Source organism: Molossus molossus, unplaced genomic scaffold (genome assembly GCF_014108415.1).
Source record: "Molossus molossus isolate mMolMol1 unplaced genomic scaffold, mMolMol1.p scaffold_m16_p_15, whole genome shotgun sequence".
NCBI classification, from domain to species: Eukaryota; Metazoa; Chordata; class Mammalia; order Chiroptera; family Molossidae; genus Molossus; species Molossus molossus.
In genome coordinates, this window is record NW_023425350.1 from 74,024,415 (window position 1) to 74,041,838 (window position 17,424).

Here is a 17,424-nt window from a genome sequence, read left to right on the forward strand (position 1 = left end):
GAACCAAATTCCATAAGAACAGCAGAGTACCCAGCTTCTTCTTTTTTTTTTTAATCCTCACCCAAGGATAATTTTTTCCCATTTATCTTTGGATACAGTGGGAGGGAGGAACGGAGTGGGGGGGGAGAGAGAGAGAGAGAGAGAGAGAGAGATACCAACCCTGACCTTCCCGCATGACCCTGACCAAGGCCAGGGATGAACCACAACTGAGGTACATGCCCTTGACTGGAATCAAACCCACAACTCTTTGGTCCACAGATCAACACTCTAACCACTGAGCCAAACTGGCCAGGACCCAGTTCTGAATTCTTTCTGTCTGTGCCTGGTGCTTCCTTCCGGGGCTGGGAGTGCCTCTGATCCCATGCCATCTTAATAGTGCCTGTAATATTATGCATTTATCTGTTTGCCTAATACTTCCTAGTATAATGTAAGCCCCGCCAGAGAGGGAACTTTATTTTAGTCACTACTGTATTCCTTTCACCTGGAACGGTGCCTGGTACATAGTGTGCCCTCAACAAATATATGTTGATAAATAAATATATGTTCACAAAAAGGCATATTCCATATTTTACTATTTAAAAAAGAAAAAGAAAGTCTAACTAACAATGGAATACTAAACTACAATATTGTTTCAAAATTCTACCTAATTCCAAACACAAGGAGCATATGGGTGTCTTGGAAATGTGGGGAATCGTTTTGTTTTGTTTTTTTTATTCTCACCCGAGTACATTTTGCATTTATCTTAAGATAGAGCAGGAGGGAGAGAGAGGGGAAGAGAGAGAGAGAAACATCAACATGAGAGAGACACATTGAGTGGCTGCCACCCACATGATCCCAACCAGGATGGGGACAAACTGCAACCAAGGTACATGCCCTTAGCGGGAACCGAACCTGGGACTCTCTGGTCCACAGGCCAATGCTCTAACCGCTGAGCCAAACTAGCCAGGGCGGGAATAATTTTTAAAACATAAAGTTTTACTTTCAATCAATTAAGATGATATAGTTCATGCTTTTATGTTCTCCCTTGCCTCCAAAACTGTACAAAAATCATATTGTTGTTGTTATTGTTTTAAAAAATACATAGAAAAAAAAAGATGCAAGATTGACAAGTAGATTTCTAGAGACAAAGTTGAACAGAACTATGAACAAATGAGCAGGGCTGAAGTTGTGGGCTTGTTGACTCTGCCTGAAGATGGCAGTGGGAACAACTCCTGAAAAGCAATTAGGATTGTGAGTGCCCTGTATGTAGGACAAAGGCCCAAGGCAGACTCAGTACCTGAAGCCAGAGCTGGCATCAGGGTCTCTTACCCTTGAAAGAAGACCCAGTCTAGTGAGAGAGAACAATGAATCTATAATCCACCCTCTGAATCTATAACATTCCGGTATCACCAAGGAACAAGAGCTCTAAATGCCAGTAAGGGGGCTTAAAGGGATGGATTTAGCCAAGAAGGAAAAAGAGAAAAAAAAACACAGATTTAAAAAATTTTGTTAAAATGAGCCAGCATACTACATTCCAAAATACACACACACACACGGGCCAAAAATGATAGCTGAGTAAATCAACAATCAGAATGTCAATTCACTTGAGAAGAAATGAACTTATGAGCCATCTAACAATGACTTTACATTAGTTATGAGTAAAATTAATTATGATTCGATTGTTCAAAGATATAACAGAGTCATACAAAAGTGCAAAAACATACAGAAGTGCAATAAGAAGAAACAAATGAGAAAACCAACAATATTTTAAATAAAATTTCTCTTGGATAGAAAATCAGATATTAAAATAGAAAACTATATATATTAATCTTGTAATTAAAACATCAAGACCAAAACCAAGAAAAAAAAATAGAAAAAGATTCAGAAAACTGAAGAGAAAATCACTAAGCTAAGAGGCCACACAGTCAAAACTCTTTACTTGTCATACACATGAATTCAGCATGTGGCTCCAACAATCTTTGTCAAAGGCAGGAGCCAGAAAAGTGGGTTGTCTGGCCTTTGAAAATTGAATGAAGCTTGCAGAAATTAAAAACAAAAAACCTTTCAAAATAGACCTATCACATAAATTTCCTGGGTGGGGGGGTTGGGGGGTACAATCTTAACCAAAAAAAGACCCTTACATTTTTATCACCCCTGGGGGAATAAAAAACAAACCCTTTAGAAGTCTATGAATAGCCTTCCAAGTTTGCCAACTTATATGGCTTAATTACAAATCAACACCACAAAATGTGTAGCAACATTATTCCATTTCACCATGATCAGCTTGACCCCTCACTTAATGTACTTCAGAAAACCCATCATTTAACATTCTACTTCCCTCTTTTGTGGACTTGGATCTCATGCCTTGCATGGCCGCAGTGTGCTTCAGTGTGGTAGCAGTTCAAATTTGTGTAGATTTGGCTCGTGTGCATGCAGATTTAGGGAAAGATAAAGTCATACTCCACACCTTCAGTTTGTGGTCTTAGTTTTTACAACATGGTGGTCACATGGATGCCCCATGGGATGTTCTCTTTATGATGTCAAATTTGTGTGACTATGAGGTCAAAAGGAGCATTCTCATAAGGACTTGGGAGCTCAGAATCATGGCCGCCCAGTTGCTGTCAGGAAGCAAATGAGAGGAGAGTGTGGTTAATGAAGAAACTGACAGCTCTGTTTGACAGGGCATAAAACCACCTGATCACACCTCTTTGAAAATGGTTTACTTATTATGCCTTATAATGCAAATTAAGCATAACCAGCTAATAAGAGACCTTTCTAGAAAATATTTGATAATAAAAAGGAGCTTCGAGGTATTACTTACTTCAATTCTCTTGAGGTTAATCTAGAAACCTTACCAAATTGATATTAATTAATAATCACACCCCATGTGAGAAGATTTTTAATTAGAGGGAAGGAGGGAGACACCGACCATAAGAAGAAGTTTCTAGAATTCGTGGACAGCCAGCCTGAGCTGATTCTGTTAGAACTTTTCCCACTGTTAGATCAGAGATACCCTACAGGAACAATTGTACTTAAGAATAGTTTTATCAATAATGATAATGGTGTTTATCCTTTACTCCCTGCCTAGCACTAGGTACTCTACATATTTTCTCATTCTAGCCCTGTGTAAATATATCCATATATATTGTTCTTGTTTTATAACTTGCCTCCCCACTAAACTCTGTAGTTCTTTATTCCTTTCAAAAAATACTAGTTTGTAGCACAATACATGTACAAACTATTTGTTGCACATACAAAAGACTAAAATTATATATAAATTAAAATAATAGCCAAGACTAAAAATATTTTAAAGCTCAACTATATAGTAAAACATATCTAAGTTTGGATCCCACCAAATTTGAGCCCTTGGTAACTGAGCATGAGATGAGTGTAACTTTGCTATTTTTAAAGAGGTGTTTGCAAAGTATATGAATAATGTGAATAAGATTTTAAGAAATATATTTAGCTTACATAAGAAAACTATTCTTAGACAAGAAAGAATAGGAAATGAAATATCATTTCTCATAGCAATTGGCAAAGTTTTTCAATGTTACTGTTCTATACAATAGCAAAGATATAGGAAAATAGGCATTCTTAAAATTCCAAGTAAACTGCCCAATAATGGGGGTAATAGTTAAATAAGTTGTAGTAACTCATATTATTGAAGATTAATACAACCATTAAAATCACTCAAAAATAGTCATTACAAGGAAATATGTTAATAACATATGCTAAATAAAGAAAGCAGAATACAGAACTGTACTATTAGTTGCTAAAGTAGTACAGGCCAAATTCTACCTAACAACATTCTGTGTTTATAAGCAATCCCACAATCACCTTTTGAAAATGAGAAAATAGTGTGAAACTGGTATTTATGTATTTATTGTTCAATCCCGACTGAATACACCAACTACTTTTATTTTTCTCCAGCAAAATCAGTTCTTCCAATAAGTATCCAGAGGTGGCTGTCAGATTGGCCAAGGAAGGTTTCACTGGACATGTCAATGAAAATGCAAAAGCCATGCATATCCCAGATGGATAGCTCAGAGTACAGATAAATAGTAGAGTTGTACAAATCTGTCAAATGCTGAAGCCTAGATGTTTGCTTTTGAACTAAAATACCTCCAGTTTTGAAAGAACAGAATGAAAGCAAGGTCATAAAATTAACTGGCAAAGCAGTGTGTCAATAAGATCATTCATAAACCCATGAAAATATGTTACTACAGTGTAGATTACAGTATAGGTTACATCTTACATATTCTTAAATCCTTACCTGAGGATATGTTTAATGCTTTTTAGAGAGAAGAAGAGAGAGGATGGGGGGGGGACATCTATGTGAGAGAGAAACATGGATTGGTTGTCTCCCATACATGCCCTGCCTGGGGATTGAACCCAAAACCTAGGTATATGCCCTAACTGGGACTCAAACCCACAACTTTGTGGTGTATGGGACAATGCTTCAACCAACTGAGCGACCTGGCCAGGGAACATCTTATATTTTTCAGTCTAAACTTTTAGAATCTAAAAGACTGTTTTTCCCCCCAATTTAAATTTTAATTAAAAGGGTATCGTAGCTACATATTTATTGACCTGGAGCAATGTGCACAATAGACTATTGAGTAAAAATGAAGGTACAAAACAGTACATTCAATTTGACTTCATTTTGGTAAAACAAAGAACAAAGGACATACATGTACTGAAAAGGTATAGCCAGCTAACCACCAATTTATCTGTGATGGAATTACAGCTATTGTTTCTTTTTCATTTTATTTTCTAATTTTTCTAACTGTATTTTCTAATTTTTTACACAATGAATATATATAGCTTTTGCAATAACTGTGCTTTTTGAATTTTTAATTAAAATAAGCTTTTCTATCAATAGAAAAGTTAAGTTGAATGCTACTATATTTGAAAGTAACAAAATGCCAGGTCTTTCACAGCATCCCTTAACCTCTTGTTCTTCATCAGCTAGATGATATGAATAGCTACCTTAGTAGGTTGCTTTCTAATTTGTAAATGAAATACTTTCATGATATCAAATGCTTCACTCAGAACCTAATGTGAGGACTCCTGTCATACTATATTAGTGACTTGCCATGGCCCATTAGGAGTAAATGAGCTGGGATGTAAGCCAAGGCTATCTGACCACAAAGCTATCTGCTGAACCCAGATTAGAACAAAGCAAGAAGCCTTGATGGGATATTTCTAAAGACATGATGAAGAAGGAGGAGGAGGAGGAGGGGGAGGGGGAGGAGGAGGAGGAGGAGATGATTTAGATTTTCCAACCATACAGATGAATGTTCCCAAATTATTTTGGTTTTATTATTGTCAAAGCAATTGCCAATAAAGAGTTTCAAATTCTAGATTCATCAAATAACTAAACCTGTTTTGTTCTGTTTATGGCTTGACAATGAATAAATCTTTTTGAAAGAACTAAGGTAAAATCATCTGGTCCACTGGAAACTAAAACTGCCAGTTAGCATCGTGTAATGGAGAGTTGCTAGGGCAATCTCTCTGCTCAATACTTCATTTCCAAGGTGACAGATTTGATGCTGCTCCAAGAAACACTGAAAACCAAAACAGCACTGTGTTCCCAAAAGAGAAAGAGCCCATACATAAGTCATGAATGAAACAAGAAGTTGGGGACAAAGCCAAATACTGCTTTACAATTCCACCCAGATGGATGTGGCTATGCACAAAACATAGGAGTAAGAGTCTTAAAACTCTCAATGAAGTGGGTTAAGATTCATTCATGTTTTCTTTTTGTCTCCATTTCAGTTTTTGTCTCCTTTGTCATTAAATGTTAGGTCCAGTCTCAAAAAGCTATACATCCCACTAAATGGGACATACTTTTAGATTATTGTTTTCCTATTTTTCCCCTTTACAGCCAAGGGTCTTTTGAAGTCAGAGAAAATATTAAGGAATAAAAGATGTAAGGGTGCTTTAAGGGGGAAACTGGAATTTACTGCAGTATATTTCCATCATCATCAAGATTCTTGCTCTTACTATCAACAATAAAGGCAGATGGTAAGCACACTAGGCAGTGTGCGATCTACCCACAGGTCTGTGACGAGGATTTACAATGCCACAAAGGCACCAAGCACAAGTCCCATGGTAAAATGCACTTGAAACATGTTGGTCCTCTTTCCGTGGCTTTGATTCCTAGAGTCAGAAGACTAGAATGTTCTCCTGAAGCCTAGAACCCTCACTACTGTTCCTCCCAATTTTTCCTTCTTAAATTTTACTCTTGAAATTTTTCTCTCTCAGCTCCATATGGTTTGGTCCAGTCCATCTGACTTTATAAATAGCCTTGGATCCATCCCTAGTGTTACCACATGAGTTATCGCTACCTTGACCTTGCCTCCTGACTGCCCCTCATCCTCCCAGCCTCGGACTCCTCCAACTATTCTCCAGATAGCAGCCAATGTCCAAACTTGATCTTTTCTCTGTGTTAAAAAACCCTTTGGTTCCCCTCAGGATGACATTCAAAGTCCTTAACTCAATCAAGACCCTTCCTTCCCCAGCTTTAACACCTTCCTCCAGTCACATTAAACTTTCTTTGGAATGACAAACTTTCTCTGACCCTCCGACCTTTCCATGTGCTCCCCCACTGCCTAGAACACTCCTTTCCTCTCCAGTCTGGCCTTGGGCTGAACAAATGCCCTAGGGCTGAACTCTCACAGCCATGACTGAAAACTTCTGACATCTGAAACTGGGTTAGGGGACCCTCCTGCATCTTTACTCTACACTTTCCACATGTCACAGTAACTAGAACTTCTTATTTTAGTTACTATTTCCTCAACTGGGTGTGGTATGTGTTACCAATATTTTACTGAAATCTGTCTAAATTTTATTTATGTTTTTATTCAAATTAACATTTTTATTTATTCAATCTATACATCTTTCCTTTCTGGTGTCTTCCTTTGATGTTATTCTTATGTTTTCCTACCATGTTTGTTTTTAAAAAATTTATCTCAATGTTATCTCGGCTTATTGAGAGGCTTAAAAAGACACATGATAAGCATAAGAAAATTCCATTTCTGGGAGAGTTCACTAAATATACTTTACTCCAAATAAAACTCAAGAATTTAATAAAATAAATCCAAAGAACATGAGAAGCGTCACCAAATTTTCTAGAAGAAATAAATCAGTGCTCAGTTTCTCCTGCTGCTTCTGGAAAAAGTCAGGTTCGCGTGGTAAGTTAATATCTGACTAATCAGGTTAGAGTTCACTGGAGGTAAAAATAGAATCTGCCAGTCACAAGATGACAGCAGGGACAGGACCACTCACCTTAAGGCAAAGTCATCAGGAACCAGCCTGAGTGATCTCACATACAATCTCCAGAGCAGGAGACACTGGCCATGTCAACCAGGATGCATATTGGAGTCCACAGGCATACTTTCTTAAATGTGACTAATAAAAACTCACCAATTCATCCTCTTTTTCAAATGCACCAAAGCTCAGCTATTGCAAGATCAATTAGGTAAAGCTCTTTAAAAAAAAAAAATTTTCCTGCCTTTGATATTTTTTCAACTTTTCATTATGGAAAAATTTGAATGTGTAAAAAAGAAGACAGAAGAGTAGAATGAGCCTAGCCCCACTCAATAGTGTTGTTATCCAAATATAACTATTACCTACTCTTGGCCAATCTTATTTTATCTATTCCTCCCCTTCTTCCACTGCTCCCACCCACACAGATTATTTTGAAGTAAATCCCAGACTCTTCCATTCCTCAGTATATATTCCAGTATGAGATAAGGTATTTTAAGAATATTATTTTCATTTAGTGACTGGGAAGCCTGACATGGTCCTATTTAAATTGCTAGCTGCTGTTATATTAAAGCACTGGCGTTCAAGTCTATGTTCTCATGCCTTTTGTGTTCCCCATCCCTGTGCAATCCCCATCCACTGGATCTGTTCCTGCCAAGGGCAGGGACCTTCCCCTCACACAAGTCAATGGAAACCCTTCAGTACTTGTGTGGCTTCTCCACATTTAACCCTACTACACCCTCTTACTGAAAGTTCTTTTTTCTTCCTCTGGGACATGAATGACTGTCACTTGTCACTCTCTTGGGGTTCTTTTGCTCTGGCCAACTCTCCATCTCCTTCCTCTCTCTCTCTCTCTCTCTCTCTCTCTCTCTCTCTCTCTCCTCCCTCCCTCCCTCCCTTCCTCCCTCCCTCCCTTCCTCCCTCTTTCTCCTTTGGAGACTTTGATGATGGCAAAGATGCCACTGCACTCAGGAAGAGAAGGTGAGCAAAGGAAGGACATACCCTCTTGCAAGTTCTCCCTGTCCTTTGATGTTGGATGATCTTCACTCAGGACATAGGACTCTGACCTAGAGGCCTTTCAAACACTTCTGCAGCTCCACACTGCCACCCATCAGCAGAGGACCCTGACCTGCCAACCTAACAAAAGCCAGTTCCTTCTTAGTTTAATAACAAAAATGCTTAGAAACTCCACTCTCCCTTTTACTGCCTTTACAAATAATTACTTTTCAATGGGTAAAATAAATTTCTGTTACAACTGTACAAGACACTGAAGTGGATGGCTTTTCATTTAAGCAGGAAATGAAAACAACATCAAGCAGAGAAATATAGAAAATGAGTTTACCTCATCAAAGACCTTGGAAGTAACGTACTTGTCCAGAACGGGAATGTAGGTGGAGCTGTGAGGGACCGCTGTCACTGACAAGGCATCCATAATGGTGAGTTTCCTGGCAACCAAGCCATGGGTCTTGAGCCAGTTTGCGGAAGACATATCTGAAGAACTAAGAACACGTGAACGTGATATTTTAAAACTTACAACAAACAAAAACAGAACAAAATTTCCTAGTAAAATTAAAACACTCACTCTTGGTCATAAACTTGGCTTCCTTTTGGAGTCAGTCCTTCTAATGATTTGTCATCTGGATACTCATTTGTCAGCAGGATGCTCATTTCTGTGAAAAGGGAAATGGCAGTTGTATAGTATCAGCATACATTGGGTTTATATCAAGATATAAAAAGATCACACATGTCTCAGAGTTTAGTTGTGACTGAGGGCTGAGAAATGGACCACATTTCATAGAACACTGACCTGTCAGAGAGGGTTCTCAGGCAAGATTCCCCTGCAATGGACACTAAAGATCAATACATAGGTAAATGGGTGCTGTCACTGTTGTATCTACCTCACTCCTGGCCATGGAGACCTCTCTCCATGGAAAACTGAGACACACTCATTCTTGCATTCTCCAGAGAAGACATTTTTTAAATGTTAAATAAGAATACCATTAACCACTGATCGTTCAATGTTGCCCTCACTAGACTCCCCCCAAATTATACAGGGGAGTTTTGATCGACATTTTAGTTGGTTTTTTTTTTTTTTTTATACTTACCCAAGGACAATTTTACATTTATCATCAGATAGAGTGGGAGGGAGAGAGAGAGAAACATCGATGTGAGAGAGACACTTTGACTGGTTGCCACCCACACAACCCCAACATGGGCCAGGGATGAATCACAAACGAGGTATGTGCCCTTAGCGGGAACCAAATCTGGGATTCTCTGGTCTGTGGGCCAATGCTCTAACCACTTAGCAAAACCAGCCAGGGCAACATTTTAGTTGTTAACAGTTTATTTTGTGGTTCCTCAGCTCTGTGTAGGAAAACCAAATCTCTATTAGGTTCTGCTTAGTTGTAGGGTCAACTTTTCAAATTAGTATTTGGGGTTTTTAATGTATATCTTTATATAAACTTGGATTTAGTAATGACAAGGAATATTAGCTCATTGAAGCAGCAGCATTTAGAAGAAGGGGTGTTTGGGAGTAAACTAGTTAAATGCCTAAGCTATCATATCCTAATCATCACATGATAAACCCTTTAAGGACTGAGCATGGAGCAGACTTAGATCTGGCAGTGGTTCTCAACCTGGGGGTCACAATCCCTTTGGGGGGTCAAACGACCCTTTCACAGGGGTCGCCTAAGACCATGGGAAAACATGTATTTCTAATGGTCTTAGGAACAGAGACACTGCTCTTCTATTCATCTCCAGGTGGGTCCACCGACATGCAGATACACCCACATACAACATGAGAAACTGTACTGGAGACTTCTGGTCAAGATGGCAGCACAGGTAAATGCAGTATTGTGTCCTCCCACAACCACATCAAAGTTACAACTAAACTACAGAACAATCATCACTCAAAACTGCCGGAAATCGAGCTGAATGGAAGTTCTACAACTACAGAATTAAAGAAGCAGCCACATCGACAATGGTAGGACAGGCAGAGGCGGAGGGGCTGGTCCCACACCCACGTGTGGCGGATAAAAATCAGGAGGATACCTCAGCTGGGAGGGTCCTCCCTGAGGACTGAGGGGTCCCCGTCCCACACCAGGTGCCCACTCAGGGTTCAAGTGACAGGAAGAGAAGTCCCCATAACTTTTGCCTGGAAAAACCAGCGGGAACTGAGGCTCAGGGAGGCTGAGGTGGTTGAAGCCCCAGGCAGCTCCTCTTAAAGGGCCCGTGCACAGACTTACTCAGACTCTCTCCCACCAAGCTTGGAGGGGAGGCAGCTCGAGGGGCACCAGAGACATACAGGGAAGACCTGAACTGTTTGGCACTGGAGTGAGGGCTGGAGAGGGGACTTTCTCAGGGACAGACATGCTGTCAGAGGCCTCTGTTCCTCTGGTGAGCCCTTTCCTGGGGTGGCAGACAGTCGCCATATCTGGGACTCCAGCAACCTGGTTCATACTGGTTGCCCCACCCTGGTGATTCCCTGAGGCCCGGCCCCACCCAGCTTTCAGGCCCACCCAAGCTGTTGCCAGTTGCTTCACCATTGGATTGGCCTGTCTTGGATCTTGCTTTAGGTGTTCCTAAATCCTTTCAACCAAGTAGCATCTTGTCTCAGCTAGCCCCATACCACTCATTAAGTAATACACAGAAACAAACACAGGGAGGCAGCCAAAATGAGGAGACAAAGAAACAGGTTCCAGATGAAAAAAAAGAAAAAATCTCCAGGAAAAGAACTAAGCAAAATGGAGATAAGCAACCTAACAGATGCTGAGTTCAAAATACTGCTTATAAGGATGCTCAGTGAACTTATTGAGAGAACCTCAGTGACCTTAGTGAGGGCCTCAAGAGCATAAAAAAGGACCAGTCAGAAATGAAAGATGCATAGTCAGAAATGAGGGAGACACTAACTGAAATAAAGAATAATTTACACAGATTCAATAGTAGAGTAGGTAAAGCCAAGAAGCAAACCATCGATTTGGAATACAAGGAAGCTAAAAACACCCAATCAGAACAGCAAAAAGAAAGAATCCAAAAAAATGAGGATAGTGTAAGGAGCCTCTGGGACAACTTCAAGCGTGCCAATATTCGCATCTTGGGGGTGCCAGAAGGAGAAGAGAGAGAACAAAAAATCAAAAACCTATTTGAAACAATAATGGCAGAAAACTTCCCTAACTTGGTGAAGGAAGCAGACATACACATCCAGAAAGCACAGAGAGTCCCAAACAAGATGAATCCCAAGAGGCCCACACCAAGACACATCATCATCAAAATGCAAAAGGTTCAAGACAGAGAGAGAAGCAGCAAGAGAAAAGCAATTAGTTACCCACAAGGGAGTTCCCATAAGATTGTCAGCTGATTTCTCAGCAGACCAGAAGGGAGTAGCAAGGAATATTCAGAGTGATGAAAAGCAAGAACCTACAACCAAGATTACTCTATCCTGCAAAGCTGTCATTTAGAATTGATGGCCATATGAAGAGTTTCCCAGACAAGAAAAAGTTAAAGGAGTTCATCACCACCAAACCGTTATTATATGAAATGATGAAGGGTCTTCTTGAAGAAAAATATAAAATATATGAACAAACAACATGGCAATGAATACAAAACTATCGACAATGGAATCTACAAACAAAATGAACAGGCAGAACAGAAACATTCTCATAGATACAGAGAACATTTTGTTGGTTGCCAGATGGGAGGGGGTTGGGGGAATGGGTAAAAAAGGTGAAGGGATTAAGAAGAACAAATTGGTTGCTAGCCTGACAAACCTCAAAGAGAAGGTGGTTGGGGAGTGAGACAAAATAAACCAAAGAACTTATATGCATAACCAATGGACACAGACAACAGTGTGGAAAAAGGCGGGAGAAGGCGGGAGTGGGGAGGAGGGGGTTAATGGGGGAAAAATTAGGAACATCTGTAATACATTCAACAATAAAGAAAATAAAAGAAAAAAACTGTATTGAAGGGTTGCAGCATTAGAAAGGTTGAGAACCACTGGGTTAGAGGAAAAGATATCACCTAGATCAGCCCTGAAGAAAACAAGGTTTGATTAAGCTATGACTGAGTAACAATAGGTGTGAATTTGTCACTCTTGTGTTTCCTACTACCTAGGGGATTTTGTGTGTGTGTGTGTGTGTGTGTGTGTGTAGCTGGGATTTATTATTTATCAACTATTTGAAATATAGGGAAAAGTACAACAGGAATTAAACTTTTAGAAATTTACTATTTTAAGAATAATGACTTCATGAATAGTAATAAAAACTGAGACCTAGCTGGTTTGACTCAGCAGTTGGAGCATCAGCCCATGGACTAGAGTTGCAGGTTTGATTCTATCAAGGGCACATACCTCAGTTGCAGTTCGGTTCCCGGCCCTGGTCAGGGTTGTACAGGAGGCAACCAATCAATGTGTCTCTCTCACATCGACATTTCTCTCTTTCTCCCTCATACTCTATCTTAAGATAAATGGGAAAATATCCTTGAGTGAGGCATTAAAATAAACAAAATTAAATGGGAAAGTCATATTTTCCTCACATTTAGACCAGAGAGGGGCTCACTGGATGGTGCTACCTGTGAATGAAGGAAATAAACCAACCGTGGCCCTGGCCAGGTAGCTCAGTTGGTTAGAGCGTTGTCCTTTGGGATTGATCCCCAGTCAGGGCACATATAAGAATCAACCAATGAGTGCATAAATAAGTAGAACAATAATTCCCTCCACCCCCATTTCTCTCTCTCTCAAAATCAATAAATAAAAATATTAAAGTGATATTAAAAATAAATAAACCAACTGTGAAATATTAGATGTTCAATTCAAACCTTGGAGGGCAGCAAGCATTACCACTAGCACCATAGCTACACGGGCCATGTGTGTATTAAACACCCAGGCACAGTTAGTACAAGTCTCACCCTAAAAACATCCAGATCACAAAAGCAGGTAGACCTGATTTACAAGAGAGTTCTCTGAATGGAAAGCAATCTGGATCCACTTAAAAATTATTTGTTTCCCACCTAAGCATCTATACCCATCTCTTTCAGGAGCAGATACCCTGGGCAAGGGGAGGCCAACCTGGGCTTCTTGACATAGAGACCCTCTCTGGCTTGCCTCTGTCACCTGGAGGGTTCCAGGTGATGGAAGTGGAAAGGCTGTCCTCTTTCTTACTGCAAGCTGAGCTCTTGAGGGTGGACATCTGGCTTCTGAGCAGGCTGGTTTTGGTCGATTCTGTAGGTATTACAGAAAGAGGGGTTAAAGGAATTTGGCATGGAGATACTTCATTAGATACAACAATTTCCTTGGATACTTAAAAAAAGAATGCAGCTTCAGTTTCCCAAACCTCAGAGCAGTTCTTCCATCAACTGAATGCTGTGGTTATGATTGCTCTATTTATCTTAGTTCAAGCTCTGACCCTTTTGGAGAGAAATCTGCTTCCAAGGTCATTCAGGTTGTTGTCAGAATTCCTTTCCTTGCAGTTGTAGGACTGAGGTCCCTGTTTCCTTGATGGCTGTCAGCCAGAGGCCTCGCTCAGCAATTTAAGCACCTACATTTCTACTCCTGTGGCCCCCTCCATCTCCAAGCCAGCAACGGCACACAGACACACGGAATTCCCTTCATGCTTCATCTCTCTGATTTTCCGTTCTACCACCAGCTGGAAAATGCCCCTGCTTCTAAGGCCACCCCCCCTTCCCCCCAATAACTCTGTCTTAAGGTCAACATAACATAATCATGGGAGTAATGACTCATTATAGTCACAGGTTACAGGGTTTAGAGTAGGACAGCTTTAGCAGGCTGCTTTAGAAACTCTATCTACTACAGTTGCTGTCCACATTTTTATATTATTTTCTACCCTCTGTTGGATACCTTCAACTAGCAAGTGGACACTTATCAAATATCGACATTTAATCTGTGTGCTTTAGAGAATAATGAGCCTATGCCAAGATATCTTGAGTTGTCATATGTGATTACATAAAATACACTAATTGTAAATGTGTTCCGTACTTCACAATTTAAAGGCACAAGTATCAAGTCTTTATCATGAATGAAATGTGTTCTTGTTTTCAACAAGAAGGGTCTTACCATCTCTTATAAGAAATTAGATAAAGTGAGTAATAGTAATCTGAAAATTGTCTGTCTTTTGCACAGAAAGGTAATAATACCAGGGCCTCCATGCATCGAGATAGGAGTGTGCTATATGCTATTCATTGTTTTCCTAGGCAACACATGAGTGAGTCCTGTCTTAGTTGCCTCTGTAACCAGGAATTAAGAAATATACATCTTGCCCGGCCCATGTGGCTCAGTGGTTGATACCCATGCACCAAGAGGTCGCCAGTTCATTTCCTGGTCAGGGCACATGTCCAGGTTGTGGGCCAGATCCCCAGTGGAGGGCATGCAGGAGGTGGCCGGTCGATGTTCTCTCTCATCGATGTTTCTATCTCTCTCTCCCTCTCTCTCTAAAATCAATAAAGAAAAAACAAACAAACAAAAAAACCCAATACACCACAAATTTAAAAAAAGAAGAAGAAGGATACATCTTCTTGGGAAAAGAGATAAAGAATCCACAAAGGAGAGATGAACTCCTGTCTCTGACCACATTGGCAGGTCATCTTGACCAAAATTACTAGGTGAGAACAACCACATACACTGGTGTGCCAAAATGAAAATGAAATTTTGCTCCAGAAGTCCCCAAGAATAAAAACTGCATTATTCCCAAACTCTGCAAATACTGAGTAAAAACATATATAGCTAGCAGTGGATCCAAGAATTTAACTACTCCGCAAGCTCTGTATAGTCCATACCCATATTCTTCATTTTTTTATGTTAAAAACTGAAACAGAATAAAAATTCAGCACAGAGTTGCCTACCATTACCAGTGATCCCAAATCTAAATGAAATGGTAGAAGTGACAAAAAGCCATTAAAATGTTTGGTAAGAGTAGCAAGTAGCATCTTTCGCAGAACACAGATTTATTGCAATGGGCAGGCAGGACTGGCAAAAGGATGCAGCCACACAAGTGGCCCAGTATGGGAAGTCTTTTTGTCCCCATGGGCCTAACACACTCCTCCTTTGCACAGAGACAACAGGGCAAGTAGACAGATCATTCTAAAAGGACTAAGACATAGCAAGTGGCCCATTCTAGGAAGCTTCTTGATCCCTCCCCTGCCCATGGGAACACCCAAGAGACAATGATGGAGAAGCCACCACAACCTTCCTCCACTGAGAGACATCTATACTCCTGGCCTGAAGAAACTCAGGCAGCCCCAGCAGGGACCAGAAGCAGCCCAGTGACAGCAGAAACCAAGCACAAAACCATACCACAAAGACTGTGAAAACTAAATTGCCATTGGAACCACAGCTCACGAAAGCAGGCCAAGGTCTATGTGGTAACCTTCACCAGGGCATCTACTTACTAAAAGAAAGATTTAAATAGGATCCAGAGTCCCTAACATAATCCCCTGACTAAATGTTCAGAATACTATAAAAAATCACCTGGCATATCATGAATCAAGAAAACCACACCTTGAATGAAAAAAAAAAAAAATCTAATGACTCCAACATCAAGATGAATCAGAAGATGGAATTATCTGACAAGAATTTCAAAGAAGCTGTCTTAAAAATGCTTTAATAATTAGTTATAAATTCCCTTGAGACAAATGCACAAAAAGAAAATCTCAGAAAAGAAATAGAAGTTATAAAATTTCCAAGTGGAAAGATTATTTACCCCTGGGAGAGAAATTCTGAGGGCAAATCACTTGGTCCGGAACTCAACCCTGAAGCAAAAACTGCAGAGAGGCTCGGCATACCCTAAGTTTGAGGAACAGGCTCCAGGAGCAAGGAAACTAAAACCCAGGGGAAGATCTGAAAGACCTGGACCTGGAGCAGTCCACAAGCGACTGGCACAGGCATGAGGGGAGTCCCCACAGGAAGTGTGTGGCCACATGTGGCCCTGCAGCAGGATGGACTGAATCTGGTGATTCCAGAAGCCTTATCTTGCTGGGAACAACAGCTGAGAATTAACCAGGAGAAAAAAGAAATTCTAGAAGAGTGGAAAATGGCAGCTGAGTGAATGAAAGCCACACAGACCGTCTCCCAGGATCAAACTGGAATTACAACTAGATCAAACTGGAATTACAACTAAAACAAAGACGAATCATCAGGAAAAAACAACTGAAAAGCAGCTGGAAAGAACCTGTACAACCAGGGAGAGAAAAAGGATGCCAAATCAAGCCTGGTAGGAACTGCAGAAGTGTGTGAGGGCGGCTGGGAGCCTACAGACAGCAGTGGAGAGCTGTATTAGCTGAGTGCACTTCCCACTAAGAAAGTGGGGGTTTTAAAAAGCACCAAATCAGCTACAGCCACTCACCTAGGGTTCCAACAGAGGGAGGGTGGACTGGACTGGAATTGTGTGGATGAGTCCAGAGCTCCTGGCTCAGGAGAGAGATGGAAGGGAAGACACTGAGAGTTTTGTGCTGAACCACTCTCTCATAGGACAGTAGCCATTTACTCAAAGAGCCCCTTCCCAGAGCCCCAGGGAGAAACAATAATCCCTCCCACAGGAATTCAACAAACTAGGCCAGGCCAGAGAAATGCAAATTGAGGCTCATTAACATAGAGTCTGATAGCAAGCAAGTGCCCTACCTGCTGGAAATCCTCTTACACCTGAGGGATTTTCCATTCAGCTGAGGGCTACAACCCAAGGCTCATCAAGTAACTGAATCTAATAGCCTCCAGGCAAAAAAACTAGTAGATAACTGAGCCTTTCCTTGGCTTGCAAATCTACCCAGAAAAGTAAGACTTGACAGTGGTGTTTAACATGGGTCCTCCCACACTCATCCAAACCAAGCCAAGGGAGCCACAACTAGTGGAACATCAACACCCACAGGAAAAATTTGGAAGGCTCCAAAACCCACTTGAGCTGAAATGGTGAAAGAAAGAAACAAACCCCAAATGAAAAAACAAGATAATTCTTCAGGAGAAGAAATAAATGACATAGAATTGAGCAAGATATCAGAGGGAGAGTTCAGAGTAATAATCATGAGGAAACTCAACAGCATGAGTAAAGATAGAGAAACACTGAAAACCAACCAATTGGAAATGAAGAATGACATAGCAGAAATAAAGTACACATTGGAAGGAATCGCCAGCAGAGTAGATGAAGCTGAGGACTGGATCAGTGAATTAGAAGACAG

At 40.5% G+C, this 17,424-nt stretch overlaps 1 protein-coding gene across 1 annotated transcript in view; it reads right to left on the reverse strand.

Moving 5' to 3' along the window:
- VWA3B (von Willebrand factor A domain containing 3B) overlaps positions 1–17,424 on the reverse strand; it is a 219,622-nt gene that overhangs the window by 59,358 nt on the left and 142,840 nt on the right. Inside the window, exons 16-18 of the mRNA XM_036263356.1 lie at positions 13,346–13,462; positions 8,831–8,918; positions 8,591–8,747 (exon numbers count right to left, since the gene is read on the reverse strand). Coding sequence (XP_036119249.1) covers positions 8,591–8,747; positions 8,831–8,918; positions 13,346–13,462 — 362 coding nt within the window. The remainder of the gene's footprint in view (positions 1–8,590; positions 8,748–8,830; positions 8,919–13,345; positions 13,463–17,424) is intronic.